The sequence below is a fragment of the Amaranthus tricolor genome, chromosome 6, assembly GCF_026212465.1.
Source record: "Amaranthus tricolor cultivar Red isolate AtriRed21 chromosome 6, ASM2621246v1, whole genome shotgun sequence".
Classification (NCBI taxonomy): Eukaryota; Viridiplantae; Streptophyta; class Magnoliopsida; order Caryophyllales; family Amaranthaceae; genus Amaranthus; species Amaranthus tricolor.
Genome location: NC_080052.1, coordinates 22,614,210 through 22,641,966, shown reverse-complemented (window position 1 = coordinate 22,641,966; position 27,757 = coordinate 22,614,210). Strand labels below are relative to the sequence as shown.

Below are 27,757 nucleotides of genomic sequence, written 5' to 3'. Positions count from 1 at the left end.
AGGAGGGCATTAGAGTTTGAAGTAGGTGAACAAGTTTTGCTCAAAGTGTCACCAACCAAGGGTGTCATGAGATTTGGTAAGAAGGGTAAATTGAGTCCTCGTTTTATAGGTCCTTATAAAATATTGGAACGAATTGGGGAAGTAGCCTATAGATTAGCCCTACCTATGAACCTAGCTAAAGTCCACAATGTTTTCCATGTATCCCAACTCCGAAAATATGTCCATGACCCTTCACATATCTATCATACAACCTGAAACCATTGAACTTGATGAAACCCTTACCTTTGAAGAAAAACCAATAAAAATCCTTGATACCAAAACAAGATGTACCCGGAACAAGGAAATTAAGTTGGTCAAGATATTATGGACGAACCAGCAAACCGAAGAAGCTACATGGGAAACCGAAGTTGACATGAGAAAGCGATACCCCGAACTTTTCGAACAGGTACGTTGAGTTTCGAGGACGAAACTTTTTAAATAGGGGGGGGTGATGCGAGTCTATCAAACTGTTCTATATTCTTTTAAAACTTCAGTAGTTAACTTTAAGTTCGAGGACGAACTTTTGTTTTAAGGGGGAGTGTATGTAATAACCGTTTTTTTTAAATAATAATAATAATAATAAATAAATTTCAGAAAAAAAAAAAAAAGAAAACATAACTCCCCATTAACAATAACTTCCCACTCTTCTTCCCACTCTTCCCACTAAACCTCATAACTAACCTCACTTACCTCTTATAAATCAAATCAATTATCCTTAATTTCATTCACATTATTACTCACACTTCCTTCTTCTCTTACAAATTATTTCCTCCATCTCCCATTTGCTTAAAATTCAGTCAAGTAAACGCAAGATTTTGATATTTAAGGTATGAAATTTCATCTCTTTATAATATTGTTCTACCAATTTCAATCCAAATTACACATTTTGCATTTGAAAAAAAAGAAAAAAAATATAATTCTGACCTTAGCTTTTCCGGCGATACGACGGTCACCGGGACACCACCGGCGTGCGACGGCGGCCACCGGAGCCACCGCCGGCCGACACCTTTTCCCTCTTCCTTCTCCCTTTCTCCTTCTCTCTCCTCCTTCCCTTTTTTCTTTCTTTTCGTGGGTCCTGGAACTCACCACTCCTCTTTTCTTTTTTTTTATATAAACAATAATTATGATTATTATTATTATTATTATTATTATTATTATTATTATTATTTTTAACCCTTACAATTTTAAATCGAGTTAGCTATGTTATTTTAACATACTACTCTTACAATTTTAAATTACATGTTTAAATTTATTTATTTTTTTTTTTTAAAAAAAATATAAAGTATATAAAATAAAAAGAAGTCTTTTAAATTATTTTTTTTTGAATGGGTTGATCGGGGTATTAAATTGAGATATATTATTTTCTCGTGTAGACAGCGGATTCGTAGACATAGATTATTAGAAGCGTACGTTGTCTAGGATCGCGTGACAAGGTAATTTTCAATGTGGATCTAATTAGGACTATCCCGTTAGTATTATGTGCTAAGTGATAATTAATGTGTTTAAATGGGTGCATGATTTGATATGACATTATTTTATATGATGTTATGCTTAATATATTCTCAAATTATATTTACTATTATTTTTGTCAAACTTGAATTTATAATTTTTATTTCGATAAAATTTATATTATTATTTTGATAACGAAATTGGATACGATTTAAATTGGAAGAGAAATATTTATGATATTAATTTCTATTGCCTTAAAATGTAACACGAGGGAAATGAAGCTCTTATATTTGTTGTGATCCAAGTATAAGGGTGATGAACAGGTTGCCCTGTTTGGTTAGTATAGCTGCCTACAGGTATTATTATTTCTGATACTTGATATGATGTTTGGTCTTCCTTCTATTTGTTGTGATCCAAGTAGAAGGGGTGTGCACACTAGGGTTCCCTGAGACTACTCTGCTGGCCTTGAATTATTTGGGGTGACGACCTCTTGTTGAAGTAGGTATAGGGTAAAGCCTCGGCCTACTGGCGTTCTCGTTCCCTCAAATTTAAAATTGATTATGTGTTTGTCATTATTAATTATCAAATTAATAAATTGGTTTATATGATATTATATATATTATTTTCTCAAATTGTTTTCTATTAAACTCAGCTATATGTTATTTTCTAAAATTATTTCCAATTTGATTATATTGTATTTTCTTAAATCATTTTTTTCAAACTTAATCGTCTTACGGGATGGAGTTGGAATTACTCAATTTTTCTGATTCTGGGAGTTTTTCCCTTGTTTTTCTTGCATTCTTGTGTTACAGGTTATTGATTGCATGGGAATCGCGGAGTGAGGATCACTTAGAAATATAGCTTTTACTAGAGTCGTATTTCAGTTTTAATTTTACCTTAGGTTGTTTAAATTTTATATGGACACAAATTACGTTTCAGTCTTTTCTTATGTTGTAAGATCCTTTATTGGATTTAAAATTATTAAGTTATTTCTTAGTTGTTAAGCCTTACATTTATTTTATTAGAAATAGATGTGGCGGTAACACTCCCATGAGTAGGTTTTGGCTTATGTTTTTCATTAAAGGTGTTTTCAAAAGTTCGACCTATTCTGAGGGTGTTACAGCTGCCGTCTTTCTTACCTTCCTAGAACCTAACTATAGTTTCTATGAGCGAGATACACTGAGTTTGATGATGATTTAACTCGAACTGGTAAGGTCCAAATTGTAGGATCATCCAAATTATGTTAGTTTTGATCTAGGTCTACCAGTTCATATGACAAGGACTTATGTTCATCTTTAGTGGGTAATTATTTTGAGAATGCCATTTGAATTTGTATTTGTCAATCAATGGGGTTTTGGTTTTATTAATAAGAATTTAGGTTATTTTGAATCTCATCCCGATATCCAAAATAGAGAAGTAGATCTTATATGGACTAATTGTATACTAAAATATTATATATTCACCAATTAGAGAGTATGAATTAATTAAAAAGTATGAAAAGTATAGTTCACTTAAATATGCAATTGTAGAGTGATGCACAATAAATTTAGAGAACACTAGCTAGACTTATTCTAAACAATTTAGTTTTAAACATAAGAAATATGGAGTAGTAAACATTATATTGTTACTCCATCTTTAATTTATAACAGATTAAATCTTACATCCAACTGTAAGTGTATTTATTTATGTCCTTTAATCCTTATCATTCCTCTAGTTATAAACATTTTAATAATAAAATATGTTAATTATTATGCTCTATTACGCTCTTCAACCCAAAAGATTTTACCAAAACTAATATATATATATATATATATATATATATATATATATATATATATATATATATATATATATATATATATATATATATATCCATGTTTTGATTTCAATTATTATTATTATTTTTTTAGTTTTTCCTGTTTTGTGAACAGAAAGATGTGTGGAGTGAAGCAGAAGACATGATTCTCATCAAAGCCCATGAAGAAATAGGAAACAAATGGGCTGAAACTGCAAAAAAAACTCCCAGGAAGAACAGAGTACTCTAAAAAAAACCATTGGAATGCCACCAAAAGAAAGCAACTTTCACACAGAAAATGCAGATTAAACCACCCTACTAACCAAACCGCCCTCTTACAAGAATACATTAAGAGCTTGACTCCTGAAACTATCAATGCTGGCTGTCAAAAAAGCACATCTTTTTCAATCGAAAATACTGCGAATTAGCTCGAGTGAGCAGTTAAGCCCAGATCAATATGAGTTTAATTATAGAGTTCCAGATTTTAACTTCGATGCTCAAATGTTTGAAGAAGGTAGCATACACTCTGCTTCCAATAAGAAGAGTGTTCAAGATAAAAACCGTTTTATATACACATGTAAAAAAAAAATCAAAGATCAATATAAAATTATAAAAAAAGCTTAAGTTATAAATGTAACTATGTTATAAAAATTTTAAATTCTAAAAATATGTTTGATTTATAAAACAATAAATTTTTCTTTATATATAGAAGTAGTATGTAATTAGAAAACTCTTTCTTATTTTAAGTAATCTTTCTTATTTGTCATACATATTTCCTTTGATTATTTGTTCATAAAAGACCAATGAATTTGAAGAGATTTTATAGATGTGACAATATGAGCATGGTTTTTGTGTTTTGGTAAAGGGCTCTTTTCTCATTTTGACTTATCTTTTCTTGGAATTAAAAGCTAAAGTTTGGTGTTGTAAATGGGAGGGAGCACACAAAGCTCCCCTTGCTTTATTTATATTAACACAAATTTCGCCGAGAGACAATAAGAGACCATTTCTAATTGGGTCAGTTTATTATAGGTGTGTTTGGTTTATGGTTTATTAAACAATAAAAAAAAATGTTTGGTAAATGACTTTTGAGCCAAAATAAAAAAGTTAGGTTTTTTGGTTAGCTTTTGGCTTGTTGCCCACTTTTTCTCTAATAAACAACCAACAGTTAATACCTAAATATACTAAACGTATCCAAAAACAGTTGGTTTTTTTAGCTAGCTTAAAAGTCAACAAAAACAGCAAACATTTTCAGCTGGTCAAACAAGCCAACAGCCAACAACCAATTATCAATCACCCTCTAATTTTTTTTCAAAAAGAATATGTATAAAAAGTACTGCACGCTTACTCGGTGCGGTTTTAGGATACCTCAATAGGCAATTTAAGATATTATAAGTAGGCATTAAGGATACATAAGTAGACATTTAGGGATTATGTAAGTAAGCATTAAGAATACTGTAATTAGGCATTTAAGTATATTGTAAGTACGCATCAAGCATACAGTAAGTAGGTATTGAGAATTCGATAAGTAGGTATTTTAAGAATGATCTAAATATGTATTAAGACTATTATAAGTAGGCATTTAAGGATATTGTAAATAGGCATTAAGGATATGGTAAGTATGTATTAAGGATGATATAAGCAGGCATTAAGGATACAGATTGTAGATATTAACCTTTAATGGGTTGGGCCTGAAGATGTCTCTCAGAGATATGGTCTCTCAGAAGACCGGCTTTATTATTATTAGGTGTTTACAGCACATAGAATTATTTGTATATCAGATATTTTTAATACGAGAATAATAAAAAAAATATCAATTGATATAATTTTGATTAATAATATAATATATATTGATATATTTTAATTTCATCCACACAATTATTTAATTACCAAATAAATGTATTATGGGGTATTTTTAATACATACCCACTAATACTTACAAAGAATCGAGCCAAAACCATGTAGTATAAAAGTTAGCCAAGTCGGCTTTTTGGTGGGCAGTCAAAAAAATTAAGTCAACTTTAGCTTCTAAACCTTAATGTTATGAATGTTTTTAAAATCAATTTGGGTTTTTGGCTCCCTCTAAGAAAAGTTGACTCGACTTCTCTTTATTTTACTCAAACAAGCCACTTTCACCTCTTTTGCACAATTGACTTCTTAGCTTACAAAGTTGAGCCTCATACATATGTATTAGGATTCTCTCCATTATTTTTCTTTCTTACCCATTTTAGGATTTTTGACATCTATTTTAAAATAAAAAATAAAATATCAAAATTTCCTCTATTAAAATTCCATCAAGCAATAATAGTTATTAAATTGAATAATAAATCTTTCATTACATTTTAAGTAATTGAGAGGATCCCAATTCCACGTCCAACAATGCTTATGCACGCACAAGCCTTAATTTGGAAGACTCAAGGCATATGCAACATAAAGTGATCGATAATGATAGAATTTGAAATAGTATAAAAATATAAAGTATTCTAATTGAGCGGTAGTTTTTAGTTAAAAGATATTTTCAATTGAGATGAAGTTTTTTTATATTGTAGGATAAATTGAAAAAAATGCATAGTATTTACTCGAATTAAAATAAAATCTAATTCTTAAAATAATGTATTTTAATGAACTTTTTATCCTATGTTTTTTATGTTCTATTTGATTATAAAAACTATCACAATATTATTTTGTATGGCCCCCAAAATTCATGATGGGGCCTCAACTTAAATAATGGAGTATTGAAGAGATTGTATGGGGATTATTATATTAATCTATCTCAAAATGAAATGTTCCTATACAATACTTGTTGGCTTGTTGCCACCCAATACCTATTGTAGTTATTTATAGGTTCATATAGAGTTTTACACTATTTTCTTTTATTCAAGTACCTCAAACAAATATTTTTCGCTAAAATACATAAAATTCCTTGAGTGTTTCTAAAAGGAGTGTTTAACTTCAATTCGGAGTTATTTAAATAATTTAATTTTCAGTGGAAAGATAATTTCTCCATCTGCTATTTAACAATTTAAAAGTAAAAATTCAGTATAAATTATTGTATGGACCGTTCTCATCGTGAGGTATGGTCGATTATCATAGGGTATTTAAATCCATTACATTGTTACTACTCGTTAACAAGTGAAAATAAAAATATTTTATCTTTCTTAATTGAAGAAAAGTAAAGATGACTATACTCATCCAACTTATTGTGGGCAAAGCTTACAGGAGTAACTTGTTTCTATTACTTAAACTTAAAACAAACAACTTATTAATATAATGATAACTATTTCTATTTTCATATCTTATTCGTTATCGCTTCTTTTCCATTTCATGGCAAATACCAAACAACCCCTAAAAGCATGAAAACCATACTTACAATCAATTTAATTAATAATGTTATAGAAGTATTTCTTGCGGTATGTTTGGATGGAAGGAAATTAAGAAAAAGGAATAAGACGGATTTGGAGGAAATATAAATCCTTTATTTAGATAATAACAAAATGAGAGTGAAGGAATTTGAAGGAAATGAATGGATGATTTTTATTAAGCTACCAATTTTTTTAAAGTTGAAAAGATTAAAAGAGAAAACTTTCATCTCTCTTCCCTCACCTTCTCTTCCCTCCTAAACAAACATGAGTTACCTCCCTTTTATTTCTCTTCCTTACATCTTATTTTCGTCTTTTTCTTTCTTTTTCCTCCAATATTATTATCCAAACATAGTGTTAAGAATTGAATTTCATTTTACTTGCAGAGTAAATATCATTTTTTAGAAATAATCTTATATTTAACTTATATGTAACTCTTTTTTTTCCTCAGTCTATGTTAATAATACAAATCCTAATATATTATGTTTTTCTTTGATTCCTTCAATTTTCTATTTTTTAAATAAAATTATGGACAAAGCTTTATTATTGACATAATTTTAATTTGTATTATTTAAATTATTATCAATATTTATTAATATAAAACTCTATTTAAAGTTTAAACCCGCTTTCTTTATTAATTTACATACTTTTTTTATTATTTATATATTTAGTACAAAGATTCTCACTTGCATTTAAAAAATAGTGTAAAGAAAGAGATGGAGAGGGTAGTTATTGTTGGATACATTAAATAATGTACTGCACACAACGTATAAAAATCACATATTTCGGTTATGAAATACTCGCTACATTTCGATTATAATCATTATTCATCGTTTAAGCTTATTTTATATATTGTGGCTAATTAATGTGCTTTGAATAGTCTAATCGTATACTTTCATAATATTAGTTTTTTATATTTTTTAAATGTGTATGATTCAATATATAAACGAATAAAATAACATATCGGATTTCGTAAAAAGTCAAATATAGCAAGTTTAATGGAACAGATGAAGTATCATTTATTATATCATTTTTCTTTTGGGACAACAACTCATCATTTTTTTATTCTTATCTATATTTTTATTTTTTTTTACTTTCATCCACATAATTTATTTATTTTTATTTATTATCGAATATTCAAATTTTACCTAATTAAACACACGTCATTTATCTTTAATAATGTTAATTCAAAGGAACAGGGCATTACAGGTTTTAGTATACTTTTTTTAGTACATTCCATGAGTTGTGTTATATTTCTATTTTAGCAATAACAGATACATTTATTCACACACTTAATTTATATATATATATATATATATATATATATATATATATATATATATATATATATATATATATATATATATATATATATATATATATATATATATATATATATATATATATATATATATATATATATATATATATATATATATATATATATATATATATATATATATATATATATATATATATATATATATATATATATACATTAATGCATTTCTCCTACTTTCGCCAAAAACATTTTTTTGGAGTTATCTTTTTCCTCCTATTTGATATTCCAAAAACATGACTTTATATTATTATAAGCTTAGGCCATTGCTAGCATTTGAGATAATATTATTGATTCCTCTTATTTATAAAACAAACACCATATTTTGTGCACCATCAATCAACAAAGAAGAAATAACACAAGAGAAAAAATTGGATTACTTGAATAATACGGGCAGTATTATAACACCATCACCAAGTCCTTTTAATGAAAATGAAGGTATTTAATTATTTTTTTATCATTTAATACGACTAACTAATGTGTTTTTAATTAGTTATTGATCCATTTTTCATTAATTAATTTGAATTAAATTTTGGTATTAATTGTTGTGGGATTATGCAGATGAAGGAATTGGAGAAAATGTGCTCATTAAGCATGTTTCTTTCTTTGATAGGAACAAGGATGGTGTTATTTATCCATGGGAGACCTTCCAAGGTTCTATTACTAATTCTAACATTTTTGGTGATAAAGTTTTTTCTTGGGTTCAAGGGTTTAATATAATGCTATAGATTAAACTAATTTTATATACTGATTCTTAAATGAGACGGTTTCACGATGAGATTAATTCTGTTAGGTCGACCCAATACAGACTTTTTGTCTTAAAGTGATCACTTATAACATTAAAGTGTTCACTTATAATTTTAAAATAATTAATTTATTTATAGTTTTAGAGTTATTACTTATAACCTTAAAATGATCACTTACGATTTTAAAGTAATGATCAATTAATAAATTAGGCTAATATATGGACGTCTCATAGTGAGACGATCTCAGCTGAATTTTATAAATCCAATTATTTGCTTAAGCTAATTGATCCAGATTCTGATAGACATAGAAAATAAGTTTATTTCCGTATTTCAATGTTTGTTCTTTAATATTCCTCTATTTATAATAACTAATTATTAATATTCCAATTATATATATTTTAAATTATATATAGACTTTCAATAAGTCAGTCGAATTACAAATTAGAGGCTTTTGAGTTGGTTTTTTTTGTTTAATTAGATATTAGTGGGTGTTTTTTAGAAGGAAAACCATTGATGGGTATTTTTTTCAAAAAAAGAAAAACATATTAATGGGTGATTATTTTGAAACAAAAAACATTTAAATACTCCCTCTCATTCCATAATACTTGCACCAAATAAATTTTTGCACAATTCAATTTGTTTGTCGAATTATTTATATTTAAAGTTATACATAACTAAAAGTTATAAAAATTTGATGTTATGAAAATATGTGACGAGATGAATAAAACAAGATCACACATGACTAAGTTTTTTTCAGTATAATATCCATCACATGACGAATAGTGCAAAAATTGGTTTGGTGCAAGTAATATGAAAAGAAAAAAGTAAGTTATTTTTGATATGAAGTTAGAACTTGTGGGACTTCAAAAAAAGTAAGGAAAATCAAAGATGATTTGAAAAACAGATCCAAAGTTGTTAAAAAAATATCATAATTAATAAAGTTACACAAAATCTTTAAAAAATTTATTAATTTTTGCTCTGCCTTGCAGGTAGAGGATCATAAAAATTGATGTATTACTTCATTCTATTCATTAATTTATTGGTTTATACAGCTGATTCGGATGTTTTGGGATCTTTAATAGTTAGGGCAGTGTTTGTTAATGAAAAAGTATTGTTGGGGTTTGTGATTATTGTAGGATTTCGTGCAATTGGATGCGACATTATGAAATCTACCGTCGCCGGCTTAGTCACCAACATGGCCCTCACTCGTGAAACTCGTCCGGTATTCTTCTCTCTCGCCAAATATATTTGTGTATTTAGACAAATTTTCGTATGAGGAAGTCTTATCAAAAGACATGCTCCATATTTGACCGTAAGACATGCCTCATACTTTAATAAAATTGTCTAATAATAGAAAATTTTATTATATGGACTTCTTATTTTAAGGTCGTTTCACCGTGAAACTGTCTCATATAAAGCGGGCTGTTGTATTCAATAATCACTAATTCTCTATTGAGACCATCTCGCCCTAAAACGATTTTAATTAGGTTAACCCAAAATATTTAATTTTAAAAAATAGTTACGTTTATTTCTTTTTTAAATGAAAAACCACTTTCTGGTTGTTCAATTTTCATTTTTTAAATTTTTTACTTGAAAAGCATTTATGTAAATATGTCTCACGATAAGACGTTTTCCTAATACAACAGCGACCGATAAATAATTGCAGCTTGCATGCTAGCATAAATAAATGATCTCTATTTTTATACAATATTTATATCATTTTTGAGAGTTCACATACAATTGGATGGTCAAATATACATGTTAGTATAAATAAAAAATGTTATACATTGATCATACTATTATAAATTAAGGGTGATATATTACTCTTTTGATTCATTGAGATTGTATTTTTTTTATTTCAGAATATTTTCTCAATCAAGCAAAGAAGTACATATAAATTCTTTATATAGATATTTGGAAATTATTTACCAAACTCTTTCGCAAACCAAACTTTATGTGTGCCCCATGTGGATTAATAGTTTATAGGAAATCATAATTGATAATTACTAATTACTTTTAAGAAAAATTATCTAAGATAATTTAGTTTTTTTTATTGATTTTCCTATAATAATATCAATTTATAATTAATCATGAATAATTTCAATTTTAAAGTCACTTATATATACAAGAATATTGTTGTCGAAAATGTAATCAGTTTTTGCAGGTTAATTGCTAAAAAAGGAAACAAATATAAAAAAAATTTAAAAATTAAAAGTTAAAATAAAAATAAGCTTACTTGATTTCTTTTTTCTTTTTTTTTTAATTCTTGATAATTTAATTTTGTATTTATTTTTTTATTTTGTGCAAAATAATTTGTTATATAGGTAAGAGGTTACCGTGGTGCATTCTTAGAAAGCACCCCTTATAGTTGGATTATTCATGTTTAATCAAAAGTTGAGATTATATAGGAATATTAGTAAAATGTTGGATTATTCATGTTTAATCAAAAGTTGAAATTATTATAGTAATATTAATAAAATATTAGATTATTTTGAGTAATTTTTCTATACTTATATATTGATTACCTTTTGTGAGAACTAGGTATTGTTTCATTCAATTTCACCCAAAACTTTTTAGATGTAATGGGAAACAAAGGGAGTATATGGCAAAAAGGCCTCAACTTATTAGCTGTCATTATGTCAATAATTTAAGAAAACCATTTTTTAAGTGATATAAAAATCAAATCTTGACAAGGGAATATTTGGTAAAATTTTCTAATTGTCATTTGAATATGTATTGTATTGTTGTCGGGTAATTGATTCTAGTATTTTTTGATGTGTATTACAGGGAAAGTTTCCTTCATTGTTAATCCCCATAGAAATAAAGAACATAGCGAAAGCTAAACATGGGAGTGATACTGGTGTTTATGATACACAAGGAAGGTACTTTTACAAAACTAATATAAATGTTGCAGTGAGAAATCGTCTCTCAAAAAGACGACCTTCAAATAAAAAGTTCACATTTTTATTTTTTCTTTAATTTGTATTAATTGTCTATTTAGCCTATATATTTAATGCGTCTCTCGAAGAGACCGTCTCTCATAACAATTTGTGTAAATCGTGCATTGTAAAGGCACTCAATGTCGTTTTTGAAAATTTTTGTGCCTTACACGAAAAATTAAATAAAAGGCGCTTATATAAGTAAAGTTTCAGTTATTTTTTTTTCTACTATGTAGTTTAGTAGTCATGCGCTTAACTGAAAAACCTAATGCTGTAAGTTTAATTCGTGGTAAAAATATTTATATAAATACCAATTTTTAATTTTTAAGGATTAACTCAATTTGCATCTTAGGAACAGCCCTGAGGGAACTTATAATCGTATAGTAACTATGATCTCTTTTGAATTTAAATGTAGGTTTGTACCATCAAAGTTTGAAAATATATTTATAAAGCATGCGCACACACATGCAAATGCTCTTACCGCCGAAGAAGTTGACGAAATGCTGAAGGAAAATAGAGAACCAAAGGACTATAATGGATGGTTAGCACATTAATTTTTTTTTTATTTAATGATTTATTGTCGTTTATCCGACCTTGTAACCGAATTCGAATTCGACATCAGGGTTTGTGGGCCCGAGCCCACGTACCACGATGAGATTATGTGACGAATTGTCATGGCCTATCATTTATTTATTTATTGGACATATCACATAGATAGTATGTTAAATGGTTAAATTTCTTTTTCTTATGAGGTATTCTGCCTACATGGAATGGAAGATCTTTTTTGAACTTTGCAAAGACAAGAATGGGTTGTTGCAAAGAGATACAATTCGAGCACTATATGATGGAAGCTTATTTGAGAGGCTCGAAAGAGAAACACAATCTAAGAAACACAATCAAGAATAATTTTAAATTTTATTAATGATTATTTTCATTTGGATGATGTAATATCTTTAGAACTCTTGTTTCTATTTTGAATTTCAACTTATGGTTCTACTACTTTGTAACTTTTAATTATGGTGTGACGTTTGGGTTCTTTGAAATTTATGTAATGCTATAATATTTGTTTCGTCTTTTTGAGTTTGCTTCTTAGAGTTACATATTATGAACAAAAATATTATTATTAATAGCAATTTTAAAATGACATAGGCGATTTTAAATGTAGAACAGTCAATATATATAATATTTATTTGGGTTAAAAGTTTTAGGAGTTAGGACGATTTCTCTTCTCTTAAGCTAGAATCCAAGCCGATGGCAGATCTTCAAGATAAAATAAGCTTGGTCCCTTGAAAATATTTTGATTATCATTATAAAAGCAAAATATTTATATAACTATAATCTGAAAAAGGTGTGACTTAAATGTTAAAAATATTAATTTTGAACTACAGATTAAGGGTACAAATTTTAATCTCATAATTTTTTGTTTGAATATTAATCTTTGGTAGATTTATATACGTAGTTGAATGAGGGACAAGAATGATGAACAAATGATGAATCAGGCACAAATATGAAAATAATTAATCTAACACAATGAAACAACTAACGACCTGTTTGAATGATTAACGATACTAACTAGTGCTAATGAGAATGATTTATAATGTTAATTTTCGTGATATGTATTATATCATTTCTTTGGTAATGCAAGTTTGATCACAAAAAAGAATTTTGTTCACAATTTTCCATTACCTTCTAATATGACATGTTTAAATAATAATGCATCAACTCGTAATCTAACTGAGATTTGATATCTAACTTATTTAGGTTTCATGATACTTCTATACTATATTCCTATTTGTGTTTCACATGATAATATTATTTATGATTTTTACGATTTATTTGATAATTGATACTAAAAAGTGAGAATAATAATAGAAAATTAATGTACTTTGCATAGGAACTCTTGACAAAGATAATGACTATACTCATTCTCCCTCCATAATCTCATATTTTTCCCAAAATTTAGTATAGATTTATTACATATTCAATTGACTCAAATTGAAATCAATCTAATCCAAACAAAGGAAACTTTGAGAGACGTATTTCAAGCCCAGCTCATTAAAGATTAATATCTACTTACCGTATTCTTAATGTCTACTTACAGTATCTTTAATGCTTACTTACTGTATCCTTAATGTTTACTTTTAATATTTTAAATGTCTATTTACATTATTTTTAATGTCTACTTACAATACTTTTAAAAATATATAATAAGCCCATCTATCAAAGCGCCTCTCATGACAATTTGTGAATAAAAAGTAATTCGACTCATAATCAATTCAATTGATCATTTTAGCGACGTCCATAAATAAGCTAACCCTATTTTTTAAAAATAAAAAGCAAGGCGCGTTGTAAACAGGGCAGCCAAGCCTTTCACGGACTTTCAATTGGCCCGGTCCACATCGAACCGTCGAAAGTCTCCGTAGTATTCAACTCTCCCTTTTTCTTCTTTACTTCCATTTCCGCCTCTCCAGTCTCAATGCAGCACAAATCTCCATCATCAATGTAACACTTCACCAATTTCTCCTTTCTTCCATGGCTGCCCTTCGCAAGCTACTTCCTTCTCGCACATTCCATTTTTACCATCGCAATTCCATTACTTCGCCTTCCTCTCCTATTAAAGGTATTCATTCAATTTTGACATTCTTTTTGGTTTGTGTTTTGAGTATTTTGGTCGTTGTTAATGTAATTGTGTCCTTGTTTAGGATTTCTAGAAAGTTTACGGTATTTGGGTGATCAGAAAGTACTGAAAATCGAAGATGTCATGATCGATGATGATGTTGAGAAAATTCGGCGTGAATTTGATGCTGCTAAGCATAGTTTCCTCAAAATTCCTCAGACTCTCAATTTTATGCCTAAGATGAATCCTGAAGGTATATATAGGGATTCAATTCTTCCTCCATTTTTTAATCACTCTATTCACTGACTAAGTTTTTAATTTCTCTATTATCGAACTTCATTAGTGGTCCTTGTTGCATTGCGTGAGTTTGTTTTATCGAAGTTGAAAAGTCAATGTATTATCAGTTGTCTCTGTTGAATTGTGTACTTCCATGTCATCAATCCGTTTTCAAACTTTAGGTTGATAATAGGTGTTGATTCGTAACAAGAAATGAAGCTTTGGTTTCAGTAAAAGATCACATTTCCTTAATTTAATTTATTGTTCATGTGTTTTGTTTTTGCAAATCATAACTTTATCAGTCAAGGTTTTTGTTATATAATAACAATAATGTACATATATAACCAGAATCCTAATTTTATTAGCAAAACAATTATAATTAATAATAAAAACAATTGATACTCACAAAATGTTTATACATGGATGATAATTATATTCTCTATTAGTCACATTATGGAAAGTTATAATGCAATATTGTTTGTCATGTTTGAAATCTAATTGAATAACGACCAATTATATAATTTGTGTGAATATAAAATGGAGGATATAACTTTGTTTGATGATTTTATATGCATCTTGTTTTGTGTAATTATGTATTTATATTGATAAAATATTGATTTTATTCTTCCAGGGATTTATGTGAACAAGAATTTACGATTGGACAACATTCAAGTCTATGGGTTTGACTATGATTATACACTAGCACATTACTCAGCTAATTTACAGACTTTGATTTATGACCTTGCCAAGGAACATTTAGTCAATGAGGTTTGTTTGACATTTTTGCAAATTGTGTGATGTAGCCATTTGCTTATGTCTATGTTTTTGGTAAATCATACTCAGTTTAAACTTACTATTTTAGCTTAGGTATCCAGATAGCTGCTTGAAGTTCAAGTATGACCATAGCTTCCCTATTAGAGGCTTATATTATGACAAGCTAAAAGGGTGTCTATTAAAATTGGATTTTTTCGGGTCAATTGAGCCAGATGGATGCTACTTTGGACGTCGTAAGGTGTGCTGCTACACTTTTGAGTATTTTACTTTTTTCCCTTTGTTTATGTTTATTTGAAGATTTTTTTTTGTCAGTAATATATTTGGCTTCTTATGTACACTGAATGGTATATTGTAATGCTTTTGTAGAATTGTGAGGTTGTTTAAGTTTGTTACTTAGTAAATGGGAAAATTCAGCTGTATATATTATTTTTATCAGAAGAATGTATATGTGCATGGTAAGTTGAAGAAGTTTATGGATGCCGTAAGGCTCTCATGGTGTGCATTTGACACATGCTCCCTTGTTATTCTTCTTGTCGTTTGATTCCTCTCCTTCCTCTCTCCTATATGTATCTCTTCTGTCCCTAGTTCATTGCAACCTGCAAATTCTCTAAAGATAAGAAATAAGGAAGAGTGGGTGCCGAGAAGACAATGTTAATGCAGTTTCAGTAGAAAATGCTTCTTACACGTACATAATTGCAACATCTTGGGGCTGCAGTCTGCTGCTGAAATTGATCTAAAACTTGTGTTGTTAATACAATAATGGAATATTGATCCTTGAGAATGTGTTGTTTCAAGAGTTAGCTTAGAGTTACACTGAATGGTGCCTTTAAGTGCTGATTCCATAATGCAGATTCTTATTTTTTTCCATTTAAGTGGTCTATGATCGAGAGAAATCTGATTTCTGTTCATGTTTTCCATTTCTATGTACAGCTTAGGAGGGAGGAGATAATTGAGATATATGGAACAAGACATATTGGTCGTCACCAAGCACGAGGACTTGTTAGTTTGATGGATTTCTTCTGCTTTAGTGAGGTTATTTTCCCTAATGTTTTTCTTAAATCATTCTCTTAGTTTCCATTGGTAATTTTTACGAGCTTTCTTTGCCTTTCTTGTTTCCATTGGTAAATTTCTTAAATCATTCTCTTAGTCTATTTTTACAAGCTTTCTTTTTCTTTCTTGTTTCCATTGGTAATTTGCAGTGTTTGCGGTCTAAAGCTACTACACGACAATACTGACTTTTATTTTTGTAAATTTCACTGTCATTTAGCATCTCTTTTACATTATGATCTTATAGTTCTATAAGTATCAAATGATGAATACCCTTAAATCCTTGTTTTGGGGTGCTGATGTTCAAATTTTTCACCCGTCATAAGAATCTAAGTGGTTTATGAGTGGCATTTAATGTAGTACTGAACTTACAAGTCGGGTGATACACACTTAGATTTTTAGATAAATGTTCAATGGATAAGTTCAAAAGGTTAGATGGATGAATTGGGTGTTTTGAGGCTTGGATGAATGTTTTGAATTATTGGCATGGAATGGCTTTGATGGACGACTTTTGGGGGGGTTATGTTTTTAGTGTTTTTCCCTTTGATGTTTAAGGTAAGATAGTTAAAGAAATGAAAGCTTAGAATAGCTTTTTAGATTTAATCCCGATATAGATTTACCATGAAATAAATGTCCAAGGGTTCCAAGCTCACATAGAACCTTAGCAAGGGGTTATAAAGCAAGGACAACACGTCTACTTTCGATCTTAAATGAGAAAAATGAAAGATTAACGAAAAGACATGCTTGATCGCAACTTGTTAGCTGTCAACTTATCAGCTGCTGTTGTTATAGTCTTATTTTTTTTTGCTTTCCATTTTGTATTCTGAAACTCTGTCTGCTTGCTACCTTGAAGGCCTGCTTGATCGCAGACATTGTGCAACATTTTGTTGATGAAAAGTTGGAATTTGATGCTTCTTATGTATATCATGATGTCAACCATGCAATTCAGCATGTTCATAGAAGTGGAGCCGCTCATAAGGCAATCCTTTCTGATCCTCAGAGATATCTTGTTAAAAATGTGAGTAACAATATTTATTTTTTCTCTAACAAGTGTAGTTTTCTCATGATATTCCCTTTATGCCAAAAAGATGGTGTAGGTTGAAATTTACCCGTTTTCATCATACATTTGTTAGGATTGTTTGTGTGTGGTCAATGGTAGTAATTAAAGGAAAAATGAATCATTAAGTTCATATAATGTTTTCTGAATAGGGTAAAATGTATCCTATTCTTTTGGACAGAATTAGATAAGTACTTCAGTTTTTTGTTTAGTAATGATCAGGCTTGTACATAATAGTGAAAGATAAGTAACTTGGTATATTTACTTGTATTCAGTAACGTTACATAATCTGGATTTGTAAAAGCTTTTACTTGGTATATTTACTTGTATTCAGTAACGTTACATATGATGTAGGAATTTGGATTCGAAAAGGCTAAAAAGATTAAAATAAATAAATAAATACATGTGTAGCGTACCTTGAAAATTTTACTTTATTGTTTTAAATTGATTTGTTCTGGTTCATGTAGTCGATCTCATATTGTCGAGATTAAAACTTTGGCATTGTTGTTTACTTGAACTGCTAGTTGACATATTGAAGAAATTGTTGTCATATTGATCTGAATTGTTATGCCATTGATCTGATATTTTCTGTGTAGTTTTCATCTTTACAACTCAATAATATTGTTTACATGCATTGCATTGATAAATATTTTAGGGCCAGATGTATTACTTTCTAAAGATGCTAAGGGAGAAAGGAAAGAAACTATTCTTGCTAACCAATTCACCTTATTATTTTGTCGATGGTGGGATGCGCTTTCTATTGGAGGTATTTCTTACTCTCTGAATTCTTCTTTTCTTGTGTATATTGGTTTATGGTTTAGCAGTAGATACATTGATATATGGAGAGGAAAAAGAATAACAGAAAACTGCTTTTGATGTGAAAACATTTCTGGATGCTTTGATTCATTGTAATAATAAATGAAAGCTAAAAAATTACTTTTTTGCAATTGCCAATTCACGAGTGTATACCAATTTTCATCCATGGGCCTACCTTAAATAATGATAGAGGAAAACAAAGAAAATACACAACATCAATGCGAAATTGTAATGCTACTTCAACCCCTCGAAGAAATTTTTATTATTTTTATAAGATAAAGAGTTTGTGTTGGGTTGCTACACACTCTCTAGGGATAACCTTACAGTTTAGGCAACTATCTCTATTTATCATCCTTGTCAAAAAGCAGTCAATTTGGGTTGTATTTAATCTGTTTTAGAGGTCAAGTCAAGTCACTAGGTGACTATCTCTCTTGTTAAACAATATGTTAGCAACCAACAACTCGTATGAGTGCAAAATTCTAAAGGGACTCTTCTTTTGTATTCCTAGTTCCATAGCCATAACTTCCATTAACGTTTTCGTAGTCACTGCGACACACTCCTACGTGCCTATTAAAACACTTTCGATATGGAGCTTCTCATTTGTTGATTTATTTTGCACCATATCATTGAGATCCTCCGAGAATTACTAGATCCGTAGATATTTGTTTATCCATAATAACACCAACTTCATTTCGAATTCTATATTGTTGTGAACAACACAATTTATATTCCTGCATTTCACCTACTATTGTTTTGGTCTATTTGTAACCCATTTTGTCTCTTATAGACATAAAATGTTAATTTTCTTTATTTTGATGATATCTACTAGCTTTAAAAATTTATTAGTCAAGCTATTAATAATCGAAGATCTCATTCTTAACCATTACCCTTAGATTTTAACCTCCTATGTTTCCTTGCTCATTTGAATCTGTACTCAGACCATTTGTATTTTTGGTTCATGATAATTGGATGTGACTAAAAAAACACACTCTCCAAGAGTAAAACTCAAATTTTTATGTTTAAAGGAGAGATAAAATAATCTTGAAAAGAGAGATTTTAGAGGTTAAGCTCCTATCCAACAATATTTTCGAAATTTAATAATGTTACCCCTTTCTACTTTCAAACAAGTAAAAAAGCAAAAATTGAAAAACTAGTTTTATTTTTAATCATAAATTTTAGTTTTTGACATAGTTACTCTTATTTTTCCACCATTTATTGATAGTTTTAGAAAGATAGATTTTAGCTCCTATCTAACAATCTTTCCAAATTGCATGATGTCATATTTTTAGAATTGTCTTACTCCATCTATTTTGGGTTGATGTTCCTATATTGATTCTTTGAAGAAATTAAGGAAATGAGAATCTTTTGTATGAGAACAATAAGGAGATAACTAACAAAGTTAGTGGAAAAATTGGGCAACCATAAAACAATGTTAAAATAAATTTATGGGAAACAAGTGGGACCATAAGTATAAGAACTGTATTATAATAAAGTTGGTAGGATGTATGAAGGGACCATAAGCATTAAAAATATTAAATTGAAGATGACCAAGGTTAATTTTTCGTAACAAATGTGATATAAATGTTAAAAACTCTATGAGGAAAGAACGTTTGAAAGATCAAGGTGTAATGAAGAAAGTAATTGTTTTGTTATGTCCGATTCCAAACTTTTAATAGCTTGCTTAAGGCATTTTGTAGCTTTTTGTAGCTTTATTGTGAAGGTTAATTATGTTTAAAAAGTTTTTTTTGCCTTTGGTGTGTTGGTCAGGATTCTTTGGGTTTTGGTGACTCTTGGAAAGAACTTTTTGATGTAGTCATTGCCAAAGCTAACAAGCCAGACTTTTATACTTCAGAGCGACCATTCCGGTTATTTCATATGCTCTTTTAATTATTGTCTTTTTATTATAAATCAAGATCATTGTTTCTATACTTATTTACTAGTATCTATCCACAATTATTTACTGAAATAGGTCTTGTTCTTGTATAAGGAATGGATGGGAAAATATAATTTTTACATTTAGGTGAAACTAGCCCCTAAGGAATTTTATTTGCTTCTTTTGGATTATACTAGTCCTCTTAGTATATCGTGGAATAAAAATAAAGATGTTCATAGCATTTTATTATGGGTTTTATGCTCATCTTTTCTTGAAATCCAGTTACATAAGCTGTGATTCAAATACATTAGCCATTATAATCTTTTTTTTTAATCTGTATTAGGTTTTAAAAGATCTATTTTAAGCTTTAATTTTGTATTTGTCCCATTTCATTTTCCTAATGTCATCAAGCGATTCCCATGATTTAATGAGTCATTTTGCTATAGTCAATTATAATCTGAAACCAAAAAACTATGAATCTTCAAATCTGTCGAAATAAGAAGCATGTGTTCTACATATCGTTACAGCAATGTGTGCTCTTGAAAACTTAAATTACTATGATAGAAAAAGTAGTAGTGGTAAATTTTTTGAAGAGAATGAAGTAAAAGAAAGCAATGAATCTTGACGATATTCATATTGAAGTTTGGAAATGCTTAGGACTTATGGTATTGAATTGGTCGCACAAGATAGGAAAACAAACAAGATGTTTAATGTCCGAAGGATATGTTTTATTGGACATATCTAAAAAATAAAGGGGATGCATAAAACTATCCTAGCTATCAAGGAATTAAATTTATGCGCACCATGAAGCTATGAGAATGAATGGTGGAAGTGAGATGATGTTTAAGCATTTCCAATACCTTGGAAGCTATCTATCTGATGTGCTAACAAATGAGTACTATAGAATAAAGAAGAAATATTTGCACAAGATTTTGATTAATTTGCAAATGACATATGACAAAACACTAAAGGAAGTACTTTCGTATGTTCTAACAAAGAAAACTATGCCACATAAGTATATCAATATACTTCAAGATATGTATGAGGAAGCATAAACCCATCTAAGTACATGAAGGAGTGAATTAAGATTTATAATTACGATTGGTTTACATCATTGTTTTGCTTTGCGCCTTTTTTTGCTTGTGCTGATCCTAAATTATATTACAAGATCTCTATTGGAAGAAATTCTATGGTGCATATTGTTTGTCGATGACATCGTATTATTTAATGAAGCTACGGTGTCAATGTCAGAGTTGTGAAGGCTAGCTTTAGAGTCAAAAGAATTTTTATTAAGGTGAAGTATACATAAAGGATCAGTTTCAAAAGCTAAGTGAGATACGAAGTAGCTCCTTCCAAGTGAGTCTTTTAAGTATTTTGGCTTAGTGTTTAGAAGAATGGCGTTTATGATCAAGGCGTAAGCATATGTTTTAGTGTGTTTGACTCAAATAGAGAGTGCTACAATAATATTATTTGACTGAGGTTTGGCATTAAGCTGAATGGAAAAATTCTAGTAGACTACCATGACACACCACTTATATGGTTTAGAATGTTGGGTTTTCTTAACAGGTCATTGTAGTAGATGAGGTAGTTGAGAATATTAAGCTGGATAGTGGACATAAGACAAAAGAGAGCATTTAAAATTAAAGATATAAAAGTATCTTTGAGACATATATTTTAGACAAAATGAGATAAAGCCGTTGATGATGATTTGGCCATGTGCAAAGAAGTCTATTTTAGAAAAATGGAATGTTAAAAATTAAATGAACTTAGAATTGGAAAAGATAGGCTGAAGAAGATTTGGATAATGTGTGCAAAGAATGACATGAAGACCTAGGATTGCTTGAATATATGACAACATGTATGATTAGGCTAAGAAAATGAATGTTTGTGGATGATCATTGAAATTGATTTCTTTAATTGTAATTAGTATTAAATAGTGGCGAATCTTTGTTATTGACGATGTCTCATGTTGATAAGTTAGGGTTCATGTATTCCCAATTGTTGGTATTAAAGCTTTGGCATTTGTGTTATTTTGATTTTATTTATTATATTTTTAGCAATTAGCAATAATGCCTTCAATGTTCTGTTGTATGGTATAGATGTTATGATACAAGCAAGGACACACTAGCATTCTCCAAGGTGGATACGTTCCTTCCCAAAAAAGTATATTACCATGGGTGCCTCAAATCCTTCCTTCAAATTACAAAGTGGCATGGTCCAGAGGTATGTGAAAATTTTTAGCCCACTCATTTTTTTTTCCATTGGAATATATAGGTTTATTATATTGATTATGCTTGTTGAAATCTTTACTGATGAAGAAATAGGTCAACTTTTCTTTGTTTGAAATACATATTTTTAGTACATTTTCTCTTCAGTTGTTTTAACTATTTTTTTTCTTTAAGTCTTTTTGTTTTGAATTTTTATAGGTCATATATTTTGGTGACCATCTGTTTAGTGATCTTAGAGGGCCTTCAAAGGCAGGGTGGCGTACTGCTGCTATCATTTATGAACTGGAAGTAAGTTTTGGGTTAATTACTACACCAATTCCTATGCCTTATTCATATACTATCTATTAATTTTTGAATACATGCAAATTTCTTAATAATTGTTTCATTATTACCTCTTCTTATCTATGTCATGTTGAAATTGATAATGGTTTTATGTTTAATGGATCAAATATTTTCTTCTAGCTATTTAGACCTTAGTTTTTAAAAGGCACAAGGCACCCTAAGGCACTAAGGATTCCAGGAGTCTAGGCTCTAATCACCAGAAAAAAAAAATTTAATTAACAAACCAAATAAAACCTAGAATAGCAATAAAGAAGAGAATTGCATAGATTACATACATGTTGGGTTCCCGTACCAAATGAGCTTCTTTTAAGGCTAAGACAAAAAGAGTCTCAAATGCGTTTCAAAGTGCTTTTCTTAAAGATTTGTCTCTCTTAGTCTTGTCAAAACGCCCAACTCATTGCCTGCCCATGTCTCAATAGATAGAACCTACTAGAACACCTGTCATATTTCTAGAATTGCCAAGGGTTGAATGGTTGACAAACTTGTAACTAGTTGATGCTTGTGTTGAATATCAATTGCATGTCATCCATGCAAGTGTTTACTTAACATTCTGATAAATATTTTATTGCGGGAAATTACGAGTTTTTTATGTCCTCTTTGTCTTTTGAAAGGAGTTATAATTTTAGTTATATTTGACGAGGGATGATGTGAAGCCTTCATTTCATGGGCTCTGCTAATTTTTGATTTCTAGCCTTTATCCTTCTCTCTTTTATTCCCTGATGAGCGAGTTTACAAACTACAAAAATATTATATGACATTAGCAATATTTTGTTATCATCTCAAGATTAAATATTCCCTGAAACTTTACCATACAAGTGGAAGCGTACATCTAGTTTGGATTTCATTAGTAAATACTACCTCCTATTTTGATCAAATATTCCATTTATTTTTTGACACTATTCACCAATCACTCTTAGTTTGTATTTTGTTCTCAATCTATAAATTAAAACATAGTCAAGTGCGATCTTATTTGATTCGTTTCAATGTAAATTCTATAAATATCAACTTTTTATAAATTTTAACTAAGCATAACTAGAGATATTTAGAATTGAAACAATGCATCGACGAATGTGCAAAACCAAATGGGATATTTGATTAGAATATGAGGGAGTATGAATTATGCTCTAGACTCTAGCCAAAAGGCAAACTTTGAAAGTAGGTGATAGTGTACCCAGTCCGCATTAGTAGGAATCGCAGCATTAATGATGTGCTTTTAAGAAGTTATGTAACAAATGCTTGTACTTGGTTAAGTTTTGGTTTATTATGTGGTTTGGATTTAAAGATAAGAATAATCTGGAAGTTTCATCTATATTTAGTAATAATTTATATGTTCGGAATGCTACTTGGAAAAATTGGATTTGGTGTGTGTGTATCCTTAATACTTTAATCGACTATCCATGTCTTGTTGTGATGTAGCTTCATCATTCTCGAATAGAAGGATGATTTTATTTGAAGAATCTTATTTGCCGCCTTTATTTTACTTACAACTGCTGGCTTTATTCACTTTTCTTGTCTATAGAAGTTTTTATCTTGTTCTTGCGGAGATGTTATCATGTACTGAATAATACTCTTATTTTCCGGCCAAATCATCTATTACGTCAAAAGAATTTCATTGGACTGTAAAATAATGCTCACTGTTTGTTGCTTATGTACTTATTTCAGTTTCCGAACTGTATCAAAAAGTTTGATTTGATTGGTGCAGAATGAAATACGAATTCAGAATGAAGATGATTACCGTTTTGAGCAGGTACCTCCTGGAATTTTTTTATCATTCCTGATTTTAGTCATTGTAGACTGATGCAATCTCACATCTCATCTGACTTTTTGATTTAAGAATTCTTATAGAAATCATTTTGCATGAATAATAGGGCATTTTACATTGATGTATGCACTAATGATGTATGCACTATTGTTAGTGATTTTGTATTTAAAAATTCTTTTAGAAATTTTTCTATTTTGATTATCAAAAAATGCTTCCTCTATAAAAAAAGTGCAGAAAGCGTAAGGCGCAAAAAAGCGCACAAAAGCATGCACCTTATCCCACGCTAAGAACAACCATTTTTCTAGAGCCTAACTTGGAAGCGCAGTTAGCCTCTCCCGTATTAGGTGACCACCTTTGGCCACCCCCAAGTCTGAATCCAGTTTAGTTAAAACCTTCTGTAGCACTATTTGTTTGGAAGAGGTTGATTATTGCTTCTTATTTTGTTATGTTTACTTATTTGTGCAAGAACAGAAACATTGTGTGCATCATCCCTTAAAGCTTTTGCTTTGTTTATCACTTATTTGGTTTGTACTCCCAAATACCTACTAAACCAGTTGTAATGTTAGCATAGTGTAAAAATACGGTAACGGTCACAATTGCGGTACTAGATACTATAAAACGGTATCGGGTAATGCGATTTTCGTATCACCAAACATCAGTCAAAATCATTAGATATCCCTGAGCCGTCCTAAAAAATGCAGTTTTTTTACTACGATGCGGCTTATTGGTTCGGCAAATTAAAAACCATTATGATGTGGCCGATACGATACAACAAAACCTTGTTTTTGCACTATGGCTGTTATTCATATGTTTGATTTTGTTTTGGGACTTTCCAGTTTATCTTTATGCTGTGTCTAATTGCTGTGTTTATCTGAAGAAATATTTGTCCCATGGCACAGGCAAAATTTCACATTATCCAAGAACTTCTTGGTAGGTTGCATGCAACTGTTATTGATTCTCACAAAAGTGAAGCCTACAAGTCTCTTATGGACGAACTCAATGAAGAGAGGCAAAAGTCACGCTGCACGATGAAAAATATGTTTAACAAAGCTTTCGGAGCAACTTTTCTCACTGACACTGGTCAAGAATCCTCGTTTGCCTATCACATCCATCAGTACGCAGATGTTTACACCAGTAAGCCAGAAAATTTCTTGTTCTATCCACCTGAAGCCTGGCTTCACGTACCCTTTGATGTTAAAATCATGCCACATCACGTGAAGGTATGTTAGATTTCTCTTGAGACCTTTAGTAATCTCTTAAATTTGGTGGCATTTCCTTAACTTAGAGTTTGATCTGTGGGTAGTGATTACTGAGAAAATTGATAGAAATTTTATGTCAACTACTCCCTTTGTTTCATTTCAAATGTCTAATTTGCTTTTTGCACGTTTGTCAATGCACTAATTTAATACTTAATAGCGATAATTGTATTTATTAAAATTATAAAAACAGATATTAATAAACCTTATGTTAAAACGAATCAAACAAGATCTCTTGACTATTTTTAATGCATAGATTAAGAATAAAATACAAATTAAGAGTGATTGATGAATAGTAACCCAAAAGCAAATAGGACATTTAAAAAGAAACGGAGAAAGTATTTGTTTTATAACATACCATTTTTCGCCTAGAAGCCTTACCTTTTGCCAAAACATACTTTGTTGGGGAGGAGGACATCTCTCTTCAAGACTAGACTTCCGTATGATTTACTCTTATGACATCTGAGGATATTTGAACTATAGGCATATTGCTTGGGACATTTTCTGGCTATCTTTTCTCCTTTCTTTCACATAAATTCTCCATGAAGTGCTTTCTATGGCTCATTTCCATCTTAATTTTGTTTTTTGATGTTAAACAAGATTAGACTGATAACACTTTTTAGCCTAGATGCAATTAGTGTACTTCTAGAAACTTCTATTGGGAAGGCGATCGTAAGAAAGATCAAATCGAAACTTGAAAGGAGGGGATAATGAGAAGTCTGATTTTCAGAGGATAGAAACTTTATTTAGTAAAACTGATTTTTACTGTTGTTTTTTTCTTTAGTATTCCTGCTTGCAAGGACTAATTATCAGTAACATTTATTGATTAAAAACTGATTACTCGTGGTCAGCATGGCCATAATATCTTGATTCTTATTCATCCCTGAGTTACCAATATTAAAAAGCTCTCACGTGAGGGAGGGAGACGGAGCAAACTTATGAGAGAGTAAAATCGATGAACCAACACTCTCCCATTTGGGGCTTCTGAGCCAAATATCACCTTAGATACGAAACTTTTATGTTATTGACGTTATTCTGAAACGGACCCGACACATTTTTCAGTTGACAATTGAGATTGTACTAACTACTAAGCTATGAATATATAGTGATCAATCTGATCATTAGTAACCCTATGTAAAAGCTGAAATATTCAATTACTTCCATCATGAATGAAGTAATTGTAGTTTTTTCCTGATCATTTGATTGATATTTTTGGTACATGTCAAATATACAATAACTTCTCCACTACACATGGATTTTGTTCAGGTACCTTCTAGCTTCTTCAAGACGTAGGTTGGAGGCGTTCCTTTCAGATTTAGGACCGGTCTTTTTAGCTGACCTCAAATTTTGTTCTTCTGAAGTCTACTAGCTCACCCCAAATTGGTTTTCCTTTTTGGATGGAAGTTGTAATTTTCAATATCCCAATTCAATTTTGGGCATGTACTTTTTTTCTATTCCTACTAAATGATAACAATTAATTTTGCCTCAGATGTCTAAATGTCATTTTGGAAAATTTATGAATATAATATGAGTTCTTAAATTTTTTTTTATTCTTTTTACCTGGCTTATTTCTTTAATTATTGATTTTTTTTTTGGCTTTGCCTTGTTAAAATGTAATAATAAAAGTAAAAACTAGCTTATTAAGTTTTTTTTAATATGATGAAATTGTCGAAATAGATAATGACTTAAGCATAATATTGTGTTTGTATTGAGTTTGTTGGAGGGAAAGGAAAGAGAGTTATTTGGAAGAATGCATATATATTTACTTTGTGGGGAACCAATTTTAAAGAGAGTTATTTGGTAGTTTAATTCGTTAGCCCAAGAAAACTCTTGTTCCTGGCGTCTACCGTCTTCCTTGTCCTGCTTTTACTACTGGATATCTTCTCTTCTGTAAACCTCATAAAAATGGTGGTAATTGAACCAACACCTGCAGAAGAACCAGTGATAAACCATCAGAACCACCATTCCAGCGATAATGAACTCCAAATGAGTTTCTTAATCAACAAAGAAGTATCCGAGGGTTTCGAAACTGCTAGCGAAGGCGAT

At 29.9% G+C, this 27,757-nt stretch overlaps 2 protein-coding genes across 2 annotated transcripts; both read left to right on the top strand.

Moving 5' to 3' along the window:
- Positions 1-8,188: 8,188 nt before the first annotated feature.
- Positions 8,189-12,569, top strand: LOC130815684 (probable peroxygenase 4). The gene is made up of 6 exons (XM_057682171.1): positions 8,189-8,416; positions 8,540-8,632; positions 9,861-9,946; positions 11,512-11,606; positions 12,079-12,204; positions 12,416-12,569. The coding sequence occupies exons 1-6, from the start codon at positions 8,215-8,217 to the stop codon at positions 12,567-12,569; spliced, it is 756 nt and encodes a 251-aa protein (XP_057538154.1). The 5' UTR covers positions 8,189-8,214.
- A 1,448-nt stretch (positions 12,570-14,017) lies between these two features.
- LOC130816165 (uncharacterized) lies at positions 14,018-27,266 on the top strand. Its single transcript, XM_057682825.1, has 13 exons — positions 14,018-14,283; positions 14,366-14,533; positions 15,188-15,324; positions 15,419-15,568; positions 16,261-16,362; positions 17,231-17,395; positions 18,090-18,200; positions 20,018-20,115; positions 22,223-22,346; positions 22,550-22,639; positions 24,396-24,440; positions 25,355-25,675; positions 26,978-27,266. Exons 1-13 carry the CDS (start codon positions 14,196-14,198, stop codon positions 27,002-27,004), a joined length of 1,626 nt encoding a protein of 541 aa, XP_057538808.1. The 5' UTR covers positions 14,018-14,195; the 3' UTR covers positions 27,005-27,266.
- Positions 27,267-27,757: the final 491 nt, after the last annotated feature.

Bases quoted from the DNA above. Each gene is read 5' to 3' on its own strand.
- LOC130815684 (XM_057682171.1), top strand. From the start codon at position 8,215: ATGACTTTATATTATTATAAGCTTAGGCCATTGCTAGCATTTGAGATA. The intron at 8,417-8,539 runs GTATTTAATTAT...GGGATTATGCAG, and splicing joins TCCTTTTAATGAAAATGAAG to ATGAAGGAATTGGAGAAAAT. The intron at 9,947-11,511 runs GTATTCTTCTCT...TGTGTATTACAG, and splicing joins TCACTCGTGAAACTCGTCCG to GGAAAGTTTCCTTCATTGTT.
- LOC130816165 (XM_057682825.1), top strand. From the start codon at position 14,196: ATGGCTGCCCTTCGCAAGCTACTTCCTTCTCGCACATTCCATTTTTAC. The intron at 15,325-15,418 runs GTTTGTTTGACA...TTACTATTTTAG, and splicing joins AGGAACATTTAGTCAATGAG to CTTAGGTATCCAGATAGCTG. The intron at 22,347-22,549 runs GTATGTGAAAAT...GAATTTTTATAG, and splicing joins CAAAGTGGCATGGTCCAGAG to GTCATATATTTTGGTGACCA.